General features: G+C 30.4%; 3 protein-coding genes across 5 annotated transcripts; all 3 read left to right on the forward strand.

The window, feature by feature from the left end:
• The first annotated feature begins 1,364 nt into the window (after window positions 1–1,364).
• LOC107164656 (protein D3-like) lies at window positions 1,365–3,636 on the forward strand. Of its 3 annotated transcripts, XR_016190367.1 has the most exons (7): window positions 1,535–1,684; window positions 1,835–1,939; window positions 2,019–2,142; window positions 2,213–2,338; window positions 2,421–2,496; window positions 2,641–2,836; window positions 3,350–3,636. XR_016190367.1 is itself a non-coding variant. In XM_089220140.1 (6 exons), the coding sequence occupies exons 2-6, from the start codon at window positions 1,838–1,840 to the stop codon at window positions 2,780–2,782; spliced, it is 570 nt and encodes a 189-aa protein (XP_089076266.1). In that variant the 5' UTR covers window positions 1,365–1,473; window positions 1,835–1,837; the 3' UTR covers window positions 2,783–3,302. The 3 variants fall into 3 exon arrangements, 2 of the variants coding, with proteins under 2 accessions (XP_089076266.1, XP_015368042.1); XM_089220140.1 differs by lacking the exons at window positions 1,535–1,684; window positions 3,350–3,636 and adding an exon at window positions 1,365–1,473 and having other exon boundaries at window positions 2,641–3,302; XM_015512556.2 differs by lacking the exon at window positions 3,350–3,636 and having other exon boundaries at window positions 1,574–1,684; window positions 2,641–3,303.
• Window positions 3,637–5,212: 1,576 nt separating this feature from the next.
• LOC107172540 (neuroguidin) lies at window positions 5,213–6,721 on the forward strand. The gene is made up of 2 exons (XM_015522832.2): window positions 5,213–6,227; window positions 6,310–6,721. Exons 1-2 carry the CDS (start codon window positions 5,503–5,505, stop codon window positions 6,497–6,499), a joined length of 915 nt encoding a protein of 304 aa, XP_015378318.2. The 5' UTR covers window positions 5,213–5,502; the 3' UTR covers window positions 6,500–6,721.
• Window positions 6,722–9,272: 2,551 nt separating this feature from the next.
• On the forward strand, window positions 9,273–19,707 carry LOC107164664 (uncharacterized). The gene is made up of 6 exons (XM_015512566.2): window positions 9,273–9,885; window positions 15,131–15,360; window positions 16,004–16,154; window positions 16,236–16,367; window positions 16,663–16,928; window positions 17,283–19,707. Exons 1-6 carry the CDS (start codon window positions 9,722–9,724, stop codon window positions 18,194–18,196), a joined length of 1,857 nt encoding a protein of 618 aa, XP_015368052.2. The 5' UTR covers window positions 9,273–9,721; the 3' UTR covers window positions 18,197–19,707.
• Window positions 19,708–20,034: the final 327 nt, after the last annotated feature.

A 20,034-nucleotide genomic window follows, 5' to 3' on the forward strand; every position in this document is an offset into this window, starting at 1 on the left:
AAATTCTAGTTTTGTAATAAAACACATAGGGATAAGAACACAATTATTTAATATTTTAATGTTTTGGTAAAAAAATTAAAAAATATATTTTTAAACAATTATTTCCAAAAAAAATAACTAGCCATTTTTTGGAGTTTTTTCCTATTTTTCTGAAAATATTAATATTTATGTTATAGCTCATATGAGTCTAACATACATTTAATTTTGAAAATTTAAAACAATATAATATATTGTTATATAGTTATATAGTTTGTCACTGTTTCACTTTAAATTGATTAAACATCAATTGTATTTCAAATTTTCAATTTAAGGGGATTGGAAGAGGTGATTTTCTGTCTTTGTCTAGCACACGTGAAACATACAATACGCCTGATAAAAATTAAAGTACTTCTAGTTGCTCGATTTAAAATATATAAAGATTTTTGAATTGTTATACATACTTTGCATCAGTCAAAGCATATTTTTAATATATTTAGTAAAAAAAATTGACAAATTTATAAAATTTAAAATATTTATTCTTATCAAAATATTGCTACTATTGAAAAAGTGCTTCGACCGATGCATAGTAAACTTGTATATCAATTAACATATCTTTACATATTTTAAATTGAACAACTAGAAGTACCTTAATTTTTGTCAGGCGTATTGTATGTCCCACGTGTGTTAGACAAAGACAGAAAATCACCGCTTCCAATCCCCTTAACAACATAATTTTTAATTTTTTACCACAAATTATTATATTTTTTAAATTAAATTAATGAGACATAAAAAACAATAAATTGTACCTATTATTCAAAAATTATTTAGAGTATTTTGTATTTTAATTTATAATTTTAACATATTTTAAAAAATTTTCTTAGTAGGTACATGTTTTTTATTTTATACTACATATTTTGGCAATTTTAATTACATATATATGTACATATTTTTGGTTTTTTATTACATATAAATCCCAGCCCTAGTTCTAGTTATGACTATTGACTTATAATGACTTCAACTGTACCCGTCTATACCAATAATGTTGATAATTATTCAAGTATTACCCAGTACTCACTAGATACTGATCTAGTCGACAATCTTTTTGATGCCTATACTATCTTAGTTCGTCGATTTTGATACAAATTATAAACTTCACTCGGGGGGCTACAACAAATTAGTAATTACAATGATGGCCACATGCCCACATACGGCCTTCGAGCCGCGGGTTGTCAATCCATCCACTAAGTGGGTACTTATTACATTTAAGACATTTTTGTTTGTAATATAAAATAAATTGCATGGTCATAGACATAGAGTAGAACCTTTATGGCTTGATATGCTAATTTTACAATGTACTCCGCTGATAGCAAAGTTTTATTATAATGGTAAGTAGATAACACCTATTGTAATAGACAACAGCAAAGATAATATATTTTAACTATACTTCTGAAGAGGGTTGAGGGACATTCAAATCCAAAACAGATATATTTGCAGGTAAATTTACAATCTAAATAGGTACTTGATTATTCTCATTTCTCCCTGCGTTCTTCCTATTTAACAATCAAAACGACTTACAAGAACGTTTTAAATTCATAATAGCTTATTAGTGGTTTTCACGCAAGGTAGTTATTCTACTAGTTCTTATGTTCAACTATTCAACTTCGTCTTGCATATAAATATGATGTGGTATTTAACATTGTGTTTGGTAAGAAATAAGAATACCTGAGTCCTGAGTACCTATATTTTTCTTTTATAGGCTTTATCATGCTTATTATACAGTTTAAGACTAAATTTAATTCTATCATTGTTTTAAAATTTATACCTATTATAAAATTAATGTTCATATTTTCTATAGGTTATGTTGAACGTAACTGCGTGCAAGTACAATGTTAAACAAGCTATGGAAAACAAATTAATTGTACCAGACATTATTCCCATTGCTCCAAAGGAAATGTTACTAGTAATAATAAATACAACACATATAAAATATTCAAATAATCCAAACACTAAAACGTGAAAATATAAAAATATAATTATAGGTATACTATCCAAGTAGCATGAAAGCAGAACTTGGTAATGAACTGACGCCCACTCAGGTGAAAGACGAGCCATCAGTTAGATGGAATGCCGAATCTAATTCATTCTATACATTGTGTTTAACTGGTGAGTATATTTCCGAGCTAATAGCTACACATAAAAAGTGTCAATAATTTTTTCATTGTTATCTACTCAGATCCTGATGCAGGACCTAAATTAAAGGAATTTCACCATTGGTTAGTAGGAAACATACCAGGTTCAGATGTAAGTATGGGAGAGACATTAACTGCATATGTTGGATCTGCAACCCCCCCAAAAACAGGTACATAATGACTGTTTTTTACAATAGGTATATATATTACAATTTAAAGGTCTATCAACAATTTGCATTTCAATATTTTTAGGACTTCATCGTTACGTGTTTTTAGTATACAAACAACCATCAAAATTGGTATTTAATGAGCAGCATATAAGCAACAGGTAATATAATATGTACTATATACACCTAAGTCCAAACTACTTTTACCATTATCTATCACTAATAATTATTGCGTAATATATCAATATGAGTATACTATATTATTTACGCTTACAAACTTTAATATTAAACGTGTATACTTTTAGAACTGCCGAAAATCGTTTTAAGTTTTCAATTCATACATTTTCAAAGAAGTACAAATTAGGAACACCTGTTGCTGGTAATTTCTATCTTGCACAATATGATGATTATGTTCCAATTTTACTTCATCAACTTGGAGTTCAATAATAATTGATTACTAATACATTGAAACCTAATATCAATATACTTGAGTATTTACGAGTATGTTTACAATTGCATTACATGTATTATGTATAATTTCTTTTTATGTATATATAATCAAGGTTTTACGAAGCTTATTAAATTGATTAATTAATTAACAATTATTAAAATGTTATAGATGTAACAACTTTTTAAAAATATTTTACTATTTGAGGGACCTATATTTTAGTGTTACAGAAAAAAACCGCTATAATGTAGATTGGTTAAAAATGCTTAGTTACAAAAAATAATATTACTGAGTTTTTTTTATTATTATTCGTGTTGGACGCATTGTATAACAGTAATATTAACAATACTATAAATAGTAATCATAACATAAAATCAATAAATCAATAACCTAAAATAAACAATACAATAAATTATATACATATTTACACTACCTAAGTGATATAAAGTAGAATAAAATAATGTCTAATATGATATCTGATGATCATATGGTTGACTGTTTCACGGTCGCTTTATATTGTATTATATGTACTTTATATTATATGGATTTATATTGTTTTGACCCAGATTCCGTGGGTTGTGTCTTTTTGGATGTCTTCTGGAGTGCTAGTGTGAAAGCAAGCTGCAGTGCAACTGTGCAAGTGATGATTTGTAGCAATGTCTGTGTTCTTTTCCGGATAAAGTACAAATTGTCTGCGCTATTTAGCAGCCCCCATATAAGATACACGGATGAAAACTACGTATCGCATTTTTCAACGAATAAATTATAATGATATTTTTTTATAAATTCGATGTAATAATAAATACACATTGTAGTTTTAATAAAAATAAATTGTTATAATAATACCTATAAATGTGTAATTATAAGATAGAGCGTTGAAAAATGCGATATTTATGAATTAACTGATTTTTAAACTTTCGACCGTCATAAAAATGGCAATTTTGAAGATATCAACAAACTGTAAAGATCAAAGCTGTTCAGAAAAAATAAAGCAATTGAAATCCGGTCCTCAAAATAGTGGTTCCTATTTAAGAAATTTTTATTTTACTACACATGCGCTGATTAAAATAATTAAAAATTAGAATTTATCAAAAATAGATGTATTTATAAGTACTATTTGCAGTATAAAAACCCCGAATCAAATTCAAGGTCACGCGATCGAAATATTTACTGTTACCTTTAAAATGGAACACACGGTATATTATGCTTTTAAGATGCCTATGGGCTATGACATACGACTTACGAGCATACATGGAATTTGTTTAGTCGTCTGTCTACCTATAGGGCATAGGCTATAGTATTTCAATCTATAACTGAGACTGATTTAAATTAGTTTAAACAAGTTACAGCAAATAGCAATGTTTATTTATTATTATTCTACTAAATTAATAACCTTAATTTTTATTTCCTAAAAATTGCTCATAAAGTATTTATTTAAGATACAAATAGTGTAATAAATTGTTTTCTAAATATTAAATAATATGACCTAAATATTGTATTTAATATATGATATAAAAAGTAAAAACTATAAAATGTTAAAATATGGTCTAACAGAATTGGTATCTATTCTAATCACACTTTCATAATCTCCCTAAACACATTTTGTATTTTTGTGCTTACTTAGCATACGCCATACAGTATTACAGTATATTCATAAATAAATGCATCCGAGCCCTATATATACATATATAGATTGAAAAATCTTTGATAAACATCATATCTATATTTTTAAACTGTTAATAGTTATAGGGATCTATAGTATTGAGTGGATGCTATTAGAGCTATGAAATTTCAAGTTGGTGAAAATTATGATGCGTTAGTATTTATAAGTTATAAGGTTATAACACTTATAACAGACGACACTGTCCACCTACTCATTGTTGAGACGACGGGAGTTCGAACTGTTCGAAGCCATGCTGAAGTTAAAGGCTATGCCTTTTGAAATTAAAACGCTTCTATTGTTTTCATGTTCTTTAGTAATCTGGTACCTATGATTTATTTTACGATATCAATGTACCTATCTAGTATCTAGTACATTTTTACAAAAAATATCATTGAATATTTCATAAACAATTGATTAATTGAACAATAAAATTATGAACATTTTTTCTAAAAGTATCGTACTATATGATGAGCACTTTGAAAAAATACTAAAAAAGCAATAGTTAGCAAACAAATTGGATGCTGAAGACGTTTTTCAGTTGGAACAAGTTCGAGTTCGCATGAAAAAAAAAATTTTGAATTTTTGAATATGAATCCCCATAATTTGGTGCTATTTAATCTATTCTGTGACGTGCTACTTCATAACTAGCAGCCAGCAATAGCTGAAGCTGCTATCTAGCGGTGAAAAAAAATCGAAAATTCAACATTTTACTTATAAATGATTACAGTGATAACATTACGCTCATGCTGATTTTTGATAATTGATAAGGTGTAATGTGCTACTGGCTACTGCTTACAGACCATGTGCTATGTTGCTATGTGTAACTATTTTTTTTTTGTTTTGTTGTAAATACTAAATCCTAATAACAGTAATAACTAATTATTACAAAGTGGCTAGGTACATCAGTGTCACTGAACTCTATACTCTAACTCTATATCTATAGAGTTCAGTGATTAGTGTACTCATTTTGTCATGAGCACGATTATAGATAATATTCTAATTTCAAATTTCAAAATTTGATTTATATCTTTATAGTCTATTATAATTAGTACAATAATGGAAAAAGAAGCAACTCAGCCGGATTATAGTGCTCAAACAAGACAATTGCTTAAAGACATCAAGTCTGGGATCTTGGAAGCTAAAGAATCAACGAATAAGATTATTAACAAAAATTATAACTTTTCTAATGGCATAAGCTTATTAGATATAAAATGCCATACATTATTAAGTTATATAAATAATTTAACTCATATTATACTAAAAAAATGCAAATTTCAATCTATTAAAAATGACCCATCAATCGAACGTCTTGTGGAGCAACGAACTGTTCTAGAACGCATAAGGCCTCTTGAATTTAAAATTAAATACCAAATTGATAAGCTTGTTAAAACAGCATTATCTGGTTCTGTTGATCCTAATGATCCTGATCGGTTTCGTGCTACTATTGATGGATTAGCGGATGCAGAAGATCATGAGGAAAATGAAGAATCTGATAATGATGAAGCTGGCCGTCATACTTCAAAAAAAATTAAGGATGGTGTTTATGTAGCACCTAAGGTTACAGCTGTACCTTATGATGGAGATGAGTCACGAGCAGTTAAAAAACAAAAATTGTTGGAAAGAGCAAAAAAAAGAGCACTACAAAGTTCGGTTATGCAAGAGTTACGAGAGGAATATGCAGATACACCAGTTGAAGTGCAAATTAATACAGTTGGCTTAAAAAATAAACAGTCCAAATATGATTACGAAAGACAGAAGTATGAAGAAGACTATTTTACAAGGTATAAATTACAATTCCCACTTAAAAATAAATACCTTTATATTCCTTATAGTTTTATCTCTACTTATAAAATATTTTTCTAGGTTGCCAGTTACCAAGAAAGACAAACATAGAGCTAAGCAATTATCATCAGTTACTCTTGGAAAATTAGGGAAAGAAGTGACACATTTTGAAGATATTTCAGCTCTTGGAGGAAATTTTACTGAAAAAAGTGGAAATAAAAGAAAGAAGAAGTTCAAAGGAAAAAATTTAAAAAAGAAAAGGAAATTTTAAGTTATGATTTTAAAACACCATATTTATTTTAAATATGTTTCATTACATAAAATAAAATTAGTATGAAAAGTTCAAATTGCTTTTTCCAATTACAATATTCATAATTATTTGTTTTTTTTATCATTGGGTTACTCAATACTCAAGTTACACTACTGTATTATTCTGGTTAAACAGTGACATGTATTTACATTTTAAATAATATTAAACATTTTTAAACATAAATGCTGATTAGTGATTGGTACAGATTGTATATTTTCTAAATAAAAATTTAAAAAATATATAAAATTGCCTTCAAAATCTTAGTAATATCACTGACTACATTATGAATTATATTTCATATACTATGTTTGTATGATGGCGTTAAAACGGTTTTAAATTCTTAAACTACTTAGTGCAAGTATTTTAACTTTTAAAAAGGTTTATTATAAAGTAAATTGTTTTAACGCCATCATATAAACATAGTAAGTTGTAAAAACGGTTTAAAAAATATAAACTGTTTTAAAAGTTAAAATACTTACACTATGCAGTTTAAGAATATAAAACTGTTTTAACGCCATCATATAAATGTAGAAATATTATAAACCAAGTTCCTATGTCGTGCATTTAGTGGTGTATAGTATAAGATCTAAGGTTAGTGGTTACTGATGTGTGCTCCAGCTAGCTTTAGTACTAGTTAGTAGAATGCATAGATAAAGATTATTCACTAGATTGCTAACTGTTATATCTGTGAAAATTAGTTAGGGTATTTATTTAGGTATTGTTAATTACAAATGAGTATATATTTTATTATTATAAACATTTTTTTTCTTGAATGGTAGGTAATATACAATAGACAATAATAATTAATAGTGCATAGTGGCTAGAATGTCCTGTAAAAATCTACGATTCTCACAGAAATGTTCGATATTGATTTCAATATTTCACCTATTACCACGAGTTAACAATCCAGTTTACTATTTATACCTGTGGTACAGCAGAGGCGTCATCTGGAGTAAAGTAATGGGGTGGCAACAGTGGAAAATTAGAGGGGGAGAGCTAATGAGCTTTACCCCTCCACCATTGACCATATAAAATCTAAAAAAGCTTTTCAACATTAAATTAATTAAGACAACATTAAACTAATTAATCAATAAATTAGTCGTTACTGTTTTTTCTGTTGTTGAACTAGATTTTTTAAAACAGTAGTAATAAATGAATATTATACTTGTAGTGATTTTCTGAATAAAATTATATTTTTTTTCATACATTTTTCGTTCTTCATGCCGGTTCATTGAGTAGCATAACTATTAATTTGCTACTCCAATAAAAATGGTAGGGTAGAATTACTTACTACTTCTTGCAACCATGTAATAATGCCTTTGTGGTACATAATATAATAATTTATATTATGATTTAAATATTTAATGATAGAACATATAAATATAATAGATGTAGGTGATACTAGTACAGTGTACAAATTATTAATATAGACTAAACCACTATCAGCAAATCTGAAACCAATAACCCATACGTATATATTATAATATTAAGGCTATGAAAAAAAATTGTGTTGTTTTAGTAATATATAATATTTGAAAAATATCAAATACACCAATGCATGACTTACTAACGCTTTGGGAATTCTCGTATGTTTATTTTGCGAATATTACTATAAATTATAATAGATATGTCTTAATCTCACTCTGTTCACTTTTCTTCTCTTTCTAATTGTAAATTTTTTTTTTATGTTTTGATTTAAAACTGTTACTGGGCTTTGCCCGTTTGAATTAATTAATTAAATAAATAAATAAATATAGCCAAATAATCATATAGGTACATAGATATTTATGATTATAAACTATTAGTTATTTAAAAATCTTAATTAAAAAAAACATATATAATTGAATAAAACATGATACTAGCTGTGATTGTTGTAATGATATTATTACATGTTAAAATATAGATAGATAGATACTAATTAGTAAGTCGTTATTATCGTTTATTAGACAAAAGTTGAACATATTATACAGTTTAATTTTAATATAATAAAAGTTTAGATTTTATTCAAAACTCCTTTTTATTATAGCTTATGTGTGCTTTTGTCTTTAAAACAAATGTAAAGTTTGGGTTTTTATTTTATTTGTTTACATAAAGTTTATTTTATGTATTTATAAAACAGTAGAAACATGATACCTATATAGGTTCCTACCTAGTAAATACCTACGTTCTACATATATTTAAAAATTGTTTTTAGGTCAACCAACATATTCACAGAAAAATTGTTGATTTTTATAGCTGCGCGAGTGTTTCTATGCATTTGTAGGAAATAGGAATACTTCTTATAATATAAGACTTATATTATGGTTAATACATGAATACATATATTTTCGAGTTTGATTCAAAGTATGAACTTAATCAGATCGGTTACATCGTAAAAACAATACAAATAAAGTCAAATGTATAAACGCGTGGTGCAGGGTGGGCGTGTAAATAGAAAAAAAAACCATATATTGTTTATTGTCCGGTAAACATTGAGTACCGCGGATGCCAAAAAAAATGAAAAAAAAAACGGTTGACGCGCGGCCGCGCACGCACGGTCGGGTGTTATTTTTAAACACAAATATATAATATTATGATAATATTCTGTAATATAGTTGAAAATGTAGAACTTGGCGCGCGCGCGACTCGGTGCCCAGATCGAGGACCGCGGCTGCCGCCGATACGAACGCGGCGCGGCCCCATCGCGGTCGTTGTCGCCGTCGTGCGTGGCGCGCGAAAAGGGTTAGTTTGTCGTCGTCGGCTTTGATTTTATTATTTTGGCGCACGCTGACCATCTGCCATCATCTGCGGCGGCCACCGCCGTATCACAGTCGGCCACCGTCGCGCGGCCCAAGGTCGCCGCCACGTCATTTACGTATTTTCGCCTCCTCCGCGTCCGCGCCCACGACTTTTTCCCACCACGGCCGGCAGGCGGATGACTGCCCGACGACGCCGCCACCGCCGTGGCCGACCCGTTGCGGCGGTGTCACGTTTCCGAGAAGCGTTTCGCTCGTGCATTATTCCACTGCAGCAGCAGCAGCAGCTCTCGTCGTCGCCGCCGCTGCCGACCGTGATTAGTGAAACGATCGCGTTCAGCGCCGCGCTGTTTCGACGTATTAATAATAATAATAATATCATCACCGCGTGTGACGCCGGAAGTACGGCGATCGCGGGTTCCGTTGGTTATTATGCGTTGTGGTCGCGATGGAACAAGTGGTCGCGCTCGTTTACAACAACGGCCCGGAACAGCAACAACCTGCAAGTCCCGTTGTTCCGCCGCCGCCGCAGCAGCAGCAGCCGAGGACGGCGGAAGAAGAAGACGGAGAGGACCGCAGCGGAGCCGCGTTCTTCTGTAACACCGAGTATAGGTCAGTGCGTTTATATGTAATGCGATAAGTATGATATAACGCGTTTCAAGTGTTAAGGGTTTAGTGTCCAACGTGACCGAAGACCAAGTGACCCGCAATACTAACCTGACTAACTTGCGATGACTTGCGGTGGATCTCGCCGATCTGATGGTTCGACGAGTCACGAGTTCATCGACTGTTGTATTTTACTTAGGTGTGTAAGGCATATAACTTTCAGCTTATCTACTGATCTTGTAGTTAGGCCTCAGACATTTTAAAATCATAGTATGGTATTATTGTAATATGTGGTGGACGATTTTAAAAACTAATTCAGCTTTGCAGAGCCGAAAGAAAACAGATTATTGGCACCATATGCAGCTACACAGACGCAGGTGTTGTATGGCGTACGCTCTTATATCTACTCATTTTATGTAAGGTTACGATCGTACGAATACCGTGGACGACAACGACTTCCCTATCTTATATGTTGTGATATAATTTGTTTAAAAAACGGGTTTGAAACACTATTTAAAATATTAATAGTAATATAATAATAAATTAGTAGATTAGTTTAACATTCTCAAAAACTATAATATTAATTATATTACATTGATTTTTTAAAATTATATTTGCATCGTGTTAGAAGACCACAGGGAACAAGTCGTCGGCAGCCACGAAGTTTTTGATGTGTATTCTGACGTAGTCACCGATATAATTCACGACTTTCTGATCGTCCCACGCCGTATGTTAACCGCCGCGCAGGCTGGTCATTCGAACACACACATGTATATGTTACGTATATGATATATGTATATGCAATGCTACATTGCTACAATATTATAATAGTGTGTTTCTACATTTTTCCACTTTACGCCTCCACCCATATATACTTGATAAAACTGCGAAATTTTTAAATACTAATTTCAATAAAATAAAAGTGTACCTAATTATATTATCCTTCGAACTGCTCAACAGTTAGGGATGCATACCTACGCATATTTCTATAACCTGATATAAATTAAAACCAATAAAACCATGTGATTATATGTATTATATATTCTTATAGGATATGTGGTTACATAGAATAAGCGTTAAAAGTGATGAAATGACACGTAATTTGTGCCAGAATTTATAAGACATATTATAGGCACCAATCTAATATGTTTTCTTATGGGACTTGTTACACCAATTTAATATGGTAGAAAATTATACTATTATTTTTATAAAGGATATTAGTTTTACATATTGTTATGGTCCCACCGGGTTGATCTGTTGACTCCAGGTACGTTCGTTAGGTTCGTCAATTCGGAAGTCTCTCAAAAAGGAAGATGAGATGTGATAATCATAGGCGTGCGCAGGATTTTGTGTCGGGTGCAGCATACATTTTTAACCGGCTTCAATGAACAATAAGCAGCCCACTTATTTCCTTAATATAACCCCTTCCCTCCCCCGAATTCGCTGCCCTGGTTGGATGGTTAATGCGCTATTGTCATTGTTGACTGTTGTTGTGTCTGTGTCTGTAATCTAACGTACGTCGAATTTCTCCAATATTACCCATCTATTTTTAGACTTGTATTGATAAAATAATATTATTATTTTTCATTTGAATAACACTGAACATATTATTTTATATTTTAAAATTATTTATTGAAGACAAAATTTACTACACACTATCTTTAACGGACGCAGACATACATCGACTGACTCGTCCGGAACAGTCTTACATTGTACGCACGTCGAATGTCGAATCAGCGTTCGTTCCCCACATTATTAATTGTTCATGTAGTAATAAATAATAATATTATAATGCTAAATTATATACTAATAATAATAATCGGGGTTCATAACAATATCTTAACGAATGAAATCATCGTGCATGTTATCATATACCTAGCCATAAGGGTTCAAATATTTAATTCAGATATGTGTTTTGGTTAACTAATAATATACCTTGGATGCCTATATATAAGAGATTAAGAAACATAAATACATGTATAATAGTGTACTTGTCTTAAAAACGACATAAACTCTTAAATTGTTAAACATGTGGAAATGTATAAAAGTATTTGAAACACTTTTACATAAACACGTTAACCTAACTCATAAGATTATACTTTATATATTGTTAGAATAATTATATGTTGTTGCTTCATGAGTCATTGTAGAACGGAGAAAAATTGCAAATTTAAATACGTAGGTGTTTATAGTGTTTGTACATGAATAATTAATGCTATTTTGATAAAAATATTTTTTACTTTTGAAAAATAGATAACTTGAGGCGTTAAGAAAAATAATACTCACAATGACTGAATAAAAAATAAAAATTACCTATATCTGTTTATATACAATCGTCAATTTTAGCTTCAATTTTCATTTTATAGGCACATAAAGTCTTAAAAGTTAAAATGCTGAAAAGTTATAAGTTTCATTATTATAATTTATAATTATTACTCTAGAATATAGATTATTTATGCATATACTTTAATACTTACTATAATGATTTTATAGTTTTATTATACACAATAGATTAGAAACTAAATAAGCAAATTGCACATTGAAAATTCGCAAGATAATATAATAGGTACATATATTGTGTTACATATGGAGCGCATTATTTTAGCCTACTTGTGATACAAAAAGACATTTTTCTATTTTGTTTTGTTTTCATATTTTATTTCTATTTAGTATTTTATATAATATCATTTGAGACTTTTGGTATATTTGTCATTTTTTTTTTCTATTTAAATATTTGGTCATATTTTTGAACTCATATTTTTATATTATGTAAAAATAAAATTAAATACTTTGGCTCAACCCGATTTTTATAATATTGCAGTTTAAGACAGAATATGACAACCTGCAGTCTCGTGAGTCGTGGTCATCAAAAATAGTGACCTAGCCGCCAACATATTTTGTTAAATGTATGAATCTGCTAATCTGCATGTATAATGTATCTTCCTAACTTTACGCAACAAGTAACAACATAGTATCACAAATCGTCATATTACATTTGTATTTAAATCCAATATTAAATGAAATAAATAAATCGAGCTTAAAATGATGTCAGTCAAAATTTCAGATATTTAATAATTTTTATTACAAATAAGCAATAGGTAAACAATTTGATATATTCATTATTAATGACATAAAATGTTTACAAAAGAATGAACTAGGCAGCGATTTGTGCAATTTATATATAATTGTCAATTTAATAGTTATTAAATTCATGGATCATTAATCATTATGCCTTAGACTAACGGCATATAATTTAATATAAATTTATTTATATACGCTAATGAAAACACGACTATTGTATAATTTTTTCTTTGGCGTGTACTGTGTACATTTGCATATTTATTATTTTGTTACTATATAAATAATATATAATGTACTTGTAGTGTGCGCAAAAACGAAAAGATTATTTTGAATTATATGTGTGTCATAACTCAAAAATTTATAATCATTCATTACTTTAGAGTCTTTAGACTAAAACAATATATTTGCATACACGATTAAAGTCTATTAAGAACATTGGAGCATTGGAGGTGTCAAATCTCAAATGTCAAACTTGCGAATCGTTTATTTGTATTAATGTGATAGGTACTTATAGTTAATAGTCCCTCTCTTGATTTATTCACCTGAATCAGAAAATAAAATCTGTCAACCAATTTTAGTATCGTGTCGCCGTAGAACTGCTTTTTGAGAATATTTCGATTGCTTCATACTTAATAGTAATGATCAACTATGTAAAAATATGGTTAAGTGGATTAATTATAGTTATCACTATAGGACTGCATTATACATTTCAGTGCGTTTTGCTCATTTTATAACATAAATGTTTTAAATATTTTTTAAGCAGAATAAGTAACTTTTGTTTTTTGTATTTGTTTAATAATTTTCAATTATAAGGAAATATTTTAGAGAATTTTTGTATTTTTAAAGCATTTAACACTAAAATTTGGTTTTTAAATTATGTTTTAAGATTTTTACTCAAACAAATAAACAGTAAGTATCTCTATTACATGCTAACAAGGTTTTTATCTAAAATTCACAAGAAGAATTGAAACTGTGCAGTCTTGCATATTAATAAAAAATATTGTTGGTTCTTAGTTTTTGGTAAGCTCTCGGGTAAACTTATTCAAAATAAAACAACTTATTGGTGAATTATTTTGAACTTTTAGAGAAAAAACCGATTTTCAATTATTTTTAGCATTACATTACCTGCCTTATTGACCATAATTCATAATAATAATTATATTTTTCTAAAATGTGTTATAAAACGTTCATTAACCAACGCTTCTATTTATTTTCATAAACTATTATTTTTGTATCTTGAATTAAAGCTCAAAACAATTTATTTATGAAATAATTAAGTACATTCATTATTGATATTAAATTATTTGTTGAAACTAATAAGAAAATTAGTTAAGATATCTATCCAAAATATTAAGGAAAACATCATATAATATACTTTATACTATATACTATATACCTACAACTTACAAGCCTCATTTTAACTACAAATATAAATTTTATTTTATATAGTTATCTTAGTACCATTTGAAATTGATTCTCTAAAGATTTTTTTTGAATATATATATATATATACATATATTTATTTTCTATTAAACCTATAACTATTATTGTAAAAATATAATTTTGGAAATAGTTCAAAATTCGTCAATGTACGCAATGTTAATTAAATATAACATCTTTCTGCATATTTATTATGCTATAAATATTTTAATGTCATGTTTTAAAACATCACATCATTAAAGAGTGCATTTTGTATTTTCTAGTACGTACAATGATACATATATATATATATATAACTTAAGTACATAGTTCACTTGTAGTTGTGTGTTGTTAAGTACACTGAATAGATAATTTCATGGCTTTCATTCAAATAATAGTGCTAGATTAATCTAAGGCGTAGGAGATACTGAGGTACCTCAGACGATTTACTAAATAATGTTTACTATGAGATATGAGTATACCACTATAATGTGTTAGGTAAATACGAATAGGTACCTATAGTATATTGTCTATGACTCTTAGACGCCTTATACTAAAATTAATTATTCTATTATACGAATATATATATATATATATATATATACATTATACTATGTATACATAATAAATAATAAATATATATGTATACTATAATATTATGCGTGTTGTTAACTAGCCTGTAACTAGTTAGTTCTAACTTCCATAATATTTCTATTACACATAAGTTATAAGAAATATTTTTATTTTACAGTTTTATCCATTACAACTATCAAACAAATAGTTATGTGCAATATGACGTCAAACCACAAAATGATATTACATTACAAGAAGGGTTTCAGGATGATTTATCTCAAAGTTCATTCAGCAATGACACTCCGTTGGACCAGTCGGATACTAAAAGACATTACTGCGAATTCACTGGATGCAAAAGAACGTACAGCACAGTAGGAAATCTCCGTACTCATATGAAGACACATAAAGGTGTGTAAATGTTAGAAGATAAGTGCTAAACAAAACTATTATGTGCGTTTAATAGAAAATATATTATTATTAGTATCTACTATTTACTAATACGTGTTTTAATATTTATTATGCTGCAGTATGTACAGTAGACAATAGACATACTATGTAATAATAGTACTGCAAATGGTACATAATAAATGTTTAATGAAGACAATTATTTAAAGTTCAGCAGCCAATACTTTACTCTATACTTTATAGGAATTTAAAAATATTTTTTTATAAAATTATTCGTTATGAAATAAATAATTATTTTTATTAAATTAATTCAATAAATGATAAATGATAATATTATATGATAAGTTGGATTATAGTGCTGATATTTCCAGATTTCAAATAATTAACTAATGTCTATGTAATTATTCACAATACAGTGCAAACTCGATAACTTAAACATCTATAAGTCGAATAATTTTCGATAATTCAAAGAAAAATCAGGCACCTCTACATTTTAAGATGTACAATGCACATATACAATTTTTCTGTATCTCGATTTTTTGATAACTTGAATTTTTTTTTGCCGACTTATTTAAATTTATTACAGTTACTAATACAATGCATACATTAATAAATTTCAATGAACTGTTTGAATATTCATTGTTAGGTGAATACCGGTTCAAGTGTAACATAATTGACTGCGGTAAACCGTTTTTGACGTCATACAGCTTGAAAATTCATGAACGCGTGCATACGAAACAAAAACCATTTGTTTGCACTAAGGAGGAATGTCAAAAAGCCTTTAACACCGTTTACAGGTAAAGATTTCGATTATCTCACTCAAGTCATTTCAGTAATCTTTTAGAAATATGATGGACCTACGGTTGTTTTTAGTACAGGCTACGAGCTCATCAACGCTTGCACACTGGTGACACTTTCGATTGTATACAAGCAGGCTGCGGCAAATGTTTTACGACTTTTAGCGATCTAAAAAAGCATTATAGAACTCACACGCAAGAACGACCGTACAAGTAATAAACAATAGCTGTTATAATATACCTTCATATTAAAATTTTAGGTATGTCATAATATAACGATAATTAATAAGTATACATAGTTAGGGAGCTACAGCCTACAAGTTACAATATTATAGTTCTGTCAAAGTGTCAACGGACGGATCATTCAAAAAGAATTTTCACTGTATACCTATTGTATAGTTTACATAATATTATGACATACTTATAGAATACCATTTACAACGATATTGAATTAATGAACACACGTGTCTCATATTACACTTCATCCGTTTATTGTCGTGATTTGCAGATGCGCAGAAGAAGGTTGTGGTCGAGCGTTTACGGCCAGCCATCATTTGAAAACGCACAAGCGGACGCATTCGGCTGACAAATTGTACACGTGTGACCGACCGAATTGTAACAAATCGTTCCCGGGAAAGGCTAGTCTCAAGACGCACCAGCGGAGTCATGATGTTTGGGACGAGTCGGAGACTCTGTCAGATTTTGCCGATGACTTGCTACAGCATTTCGACAGTGAAACCAACAGTACGACTTCAGAATTCTTAAAATACCAAAGTACGTATACTTTTCGACTGTTTAGAATCAGCGGAGCAACCAGGTTTGATTCTCATGGGGGCCGGGTATGAGATTAAAATTTTTTTCTCAACAGATTTTTGGGATTTATGAGTAAACCTAGGTAATACAGTTGTACATAAACCTATCTATTTGTACTTGTTACAACTTAAAATGAACAATAATGTCTGTAATTTTCATACACATTTTTCAACCATGCGTATTACGCATAGGATTCGTGAGAAAATAATCTCGAATTTTGGGTCTCACAACCTCAGTTGTGCCACTTTTTAGAATAGTACACACTAGATGTTGACCTGTAGCCTGCAAGATCTAATATTATCGATACAATTGCAGGCCAGCTAGTCATACCTCTGTCGAAGGCTAACATCGAAGCTCTAAAGCGATGCGAAACGGCCGAGGTGGAGGTGGATGCATACCTTTCAGGTATCGCAACACGGACTTTCACGGGGGTGGGTCCGGATTCGAGCACGGCTACTGTGCATAAGATGATCTTGACCGAGCCGGACGACGATATGCCGGTCAAGCTGTCAGTCGAGTGCAACGTCGACGTGCAGAAGGTCGGTCAGGACGCCAACGGCACGATCAGCTTGTGCGTGATGGACAACGGCGAGTTGATGTCCAGTTTGTTGATGATGCCAGTGATCAACGGCGCCAGCTACGAGACGGTGACGGAGGACGACTTGAGCCAGCCGCCAGCCATGTCCATAGCCACGGAGACGGTGCAAGAACTGCAGTTCGTCGACGAGCCCGTCCGACACACCGTGACGGCCGTCGAGCAGTCGGAAGCCGAATCGGCTGGGGCGGCGGCCGTCGAACTCATACCGTTCGACGACATCCTGGTGTCCAAACCGGACACGGATTTCGCGGTGTGTGAACCGCACCACGAGGTCGCCGTCGACGAACCGCTGCATGTGGCTGAAGAATTCAGCGTCGAGGAGCTCATACTCAGCCTGGCCGACGACAGGGATCATTGTCTCGACAGTTCGGTCGCTTCGCTCATGGTGAGTCCGCAGCTGGAAGTGTTTGAACCCACGTTTCCTGTACCGGCACCTAGCCTCCCGCCGCAACAGCAGGTGCACGAGCCAACTTTTTCACCGGACGGTAACTGCAACAGTTCCACAGGCGCCGCCGCCGCGACAGTCGCCGGTCACCCGACCGCATCTTGTTCGCTGACCGTGGCCTGCAACACCCGCAAACAGCTCAGGAAGGTGCTTGAACACAGACGGCCCGCGAGCATATCGCACTGAATGTCGCATATTATATACAATCATTGAACATTTAATGAGTCAATAGCCAACTAATTGTACCCCAAACATTATTTAGCGTCCAATATATTATAATTTAATGTTTTATGCATCTCCGCATATAGTCGTATTATTATAAGTTTGGTGCGATATTGTTTAAAACCGTGTGATGTCCGCTAGGAAACGTACCGTTTATTTTTTACAACGAATTATTTATTGTATATTTTTATTGCTAAATTAATTTTACGTTTTTTTTACTCATTTATTATGTTTTTCATAGAATCGCCTAGAAGAAAAAAAAACTATACTCCACTGTTCTATTATATTAGGGACGTCCATTAACAAGCTATATCGAGAGAAACATTTAGCCCAGTACGTTTTATTCAATATGAATTGTTACTTAATGTCTACATCATTTATGATTTAACTGTATTACATTTATCCCTTAACCCATTAAATTGTCGTTTTTTAACGTGATAAGCTGTGATTCAGTAACAATTGTTTAGTACATTCTTTACTATATATTCGTTATGATTTTACACGTTTTTGATAATACTTAGGTTGATAAAATGATAACTTTGTATTATTTTTACACATTCAATTATTATGTGTACGATATATATATATCTACAACCTACTAATATCTATAAGAAGGTTTTTAGTGGTAGTCTAGGATAAGTTCTATAAATATTATAGGATAGGTCTGATGTAATTTCACTCTAACAATCACTCAATGAAATTAATGATTTATACTTACTACTGCATTTATATTATAGTTTAATTATTTAAATATCATCTCTTTAGTATATATTCTTATTATACATCGTAGGTATCGTATACATTATAGGTAATAACAAAAATATAATAAATAAAAGATACGGTTCCGCGACAATATTGGCATGACATAATATTATAATATTATTACTCTAACATATAATAATGCTTATAATATAATATATTATTATTATATCTATAATAGTTATCTATTTTGAAAAAACATTTTTTATGTCGGGAAAAATCATTTCATATTATTGTCAACTTTGTATGACTAACCATGTAATAAGTCTTTGACGTTTAATACATAATCTAAACTAAATGTAGTATGTAATCATAATCGGGACCGAGCTTACTATTATTTATAACTTCGAGTAGGCTTATTTTACTACTGTGCCAAATTATTTTTACCGGAATTTAACTCACGCAAAACGAAAGTGATACATTAGTTTTGAACTTCTTACTTTTTTTTATTTTAATTACTGTTTAAAGTGAAAGTTTGTTATTTTTGTGTATTCATAAATGTATTTTTTTGTAGTGATACAAAATAATATTGTAATTTTGTATTTCTAATATTTAATAGATGTAGTCTACGTATTTTATTGTAGACGGATAATACCTCGCTCATTTAATTCATGTTTTTGTTTATACTCCATTTCAATGTGTATATTAATTATTGTTGTTTTTTTAATAAACAATATTGACTTACATTGAAATAAATGTTACATTTCAATATTTTATACATTGTAGTGTATATTTAGTCTGATAATGAAAAGAGTTTATGCGCTATCTTATACTATATATCCATATTATTTTATCGTGAAATATATAATTTTATATCCCAGGCGACTTATGCCCCTTGGCATATTATTTTATTATTTATGAATATTTTTTTGAAGTTTTCGTGTTGTTGTTTTACTTTGAACAAGGGTATTGAAAAAAATAAATTGTTGCATACAATATAATACACTTTGATTGATTAAATTTGGTACGTTATCATGTTTGGTAGTAGAAAATGAACTATATAGAATTTTATTTTCGATTATTTTAATATATTTATGAAGGTT

The sequence above is a fragment of the Diuraphis noxia genome, unplaced genomic scaffold (assembly GCF_037042655.1).
Source record: "Diuraphis noxia isolate RWA-SAM2 unplaced genomic scaffold, SU_Dnox_SAM2 contig0002, whole genome shotgun sequence".
Taxonomy (NCBI): Eukaryota; Metazoa; Arthropoda; class Insecta; order Hemiptera; family Aphididae; genus Diuraphis; species Diuraphis noxia.

What these genes read in the sequence shown, in the direction of transcription:
- LOC107164656 (XM_015512556.2), top strand. Translation starts at nt 1,658, where the DNA reads ATGATGTGGTATTTAACATTGTGTTTG. An exon ending in GGTATTTAACATTGTGTTTG is followed by an intron (nt 1,685 to 1,834) that starts GTAAGAAATAAG and finishes TATTTTCTATAG; the next exon opens with GTTATGTTGAACGTAACTGC. An exon ending in GAGCAGCATATAAGCAACAG is followed by an intron (nt 2,497 to 2,640) that starts GTAATATAATAT and finishes GTATACTTTTAG; the next exon opens with AACTGCCGAAAATCGTTTTA.
- LOC107172540 (XM_015522832.2), top strand. Translation starts at nt 5,503, where the DNA reads ATGGAAAAAGAAGCAACTCAGCCGGATTATAGTGCTCAAACAAGACAA. An exon ending in GAAGAAGACTATTTTACAAG is followed by an intron (nt 6,228 to 6,309) that starts GTATAAATTACA and finishes ATATTTTTCTAG; the next exon opens with GTTGCCAGTTACCAAGAAAG.
- LOC107164664 (XM_015512566.2), top strand. Translation starts at nt 9,722, where the DNA reads ATGGAACAAGTGGTCGCGCTCGTTTACAACAACGGCCCGGAACAGCAA. An exon ending in TTCTGTAACACCGAGTATAG is followed by an intron (nt 9,886 to 15,130) that starts GTCAGTGCGTTT and finishes TTTATTTTACAG; the next exon opens with TTTTATCCATTACAACTATC. An exon ending in ACGCAAGAACGACCGTACAA is followed by an intron (nt 16,368 to 16,662) that starts GTAATAAACAAT and finishes CGTGATTTGCAG; the next exon opens with ATGCGCAGAAGAAGGTTGTG.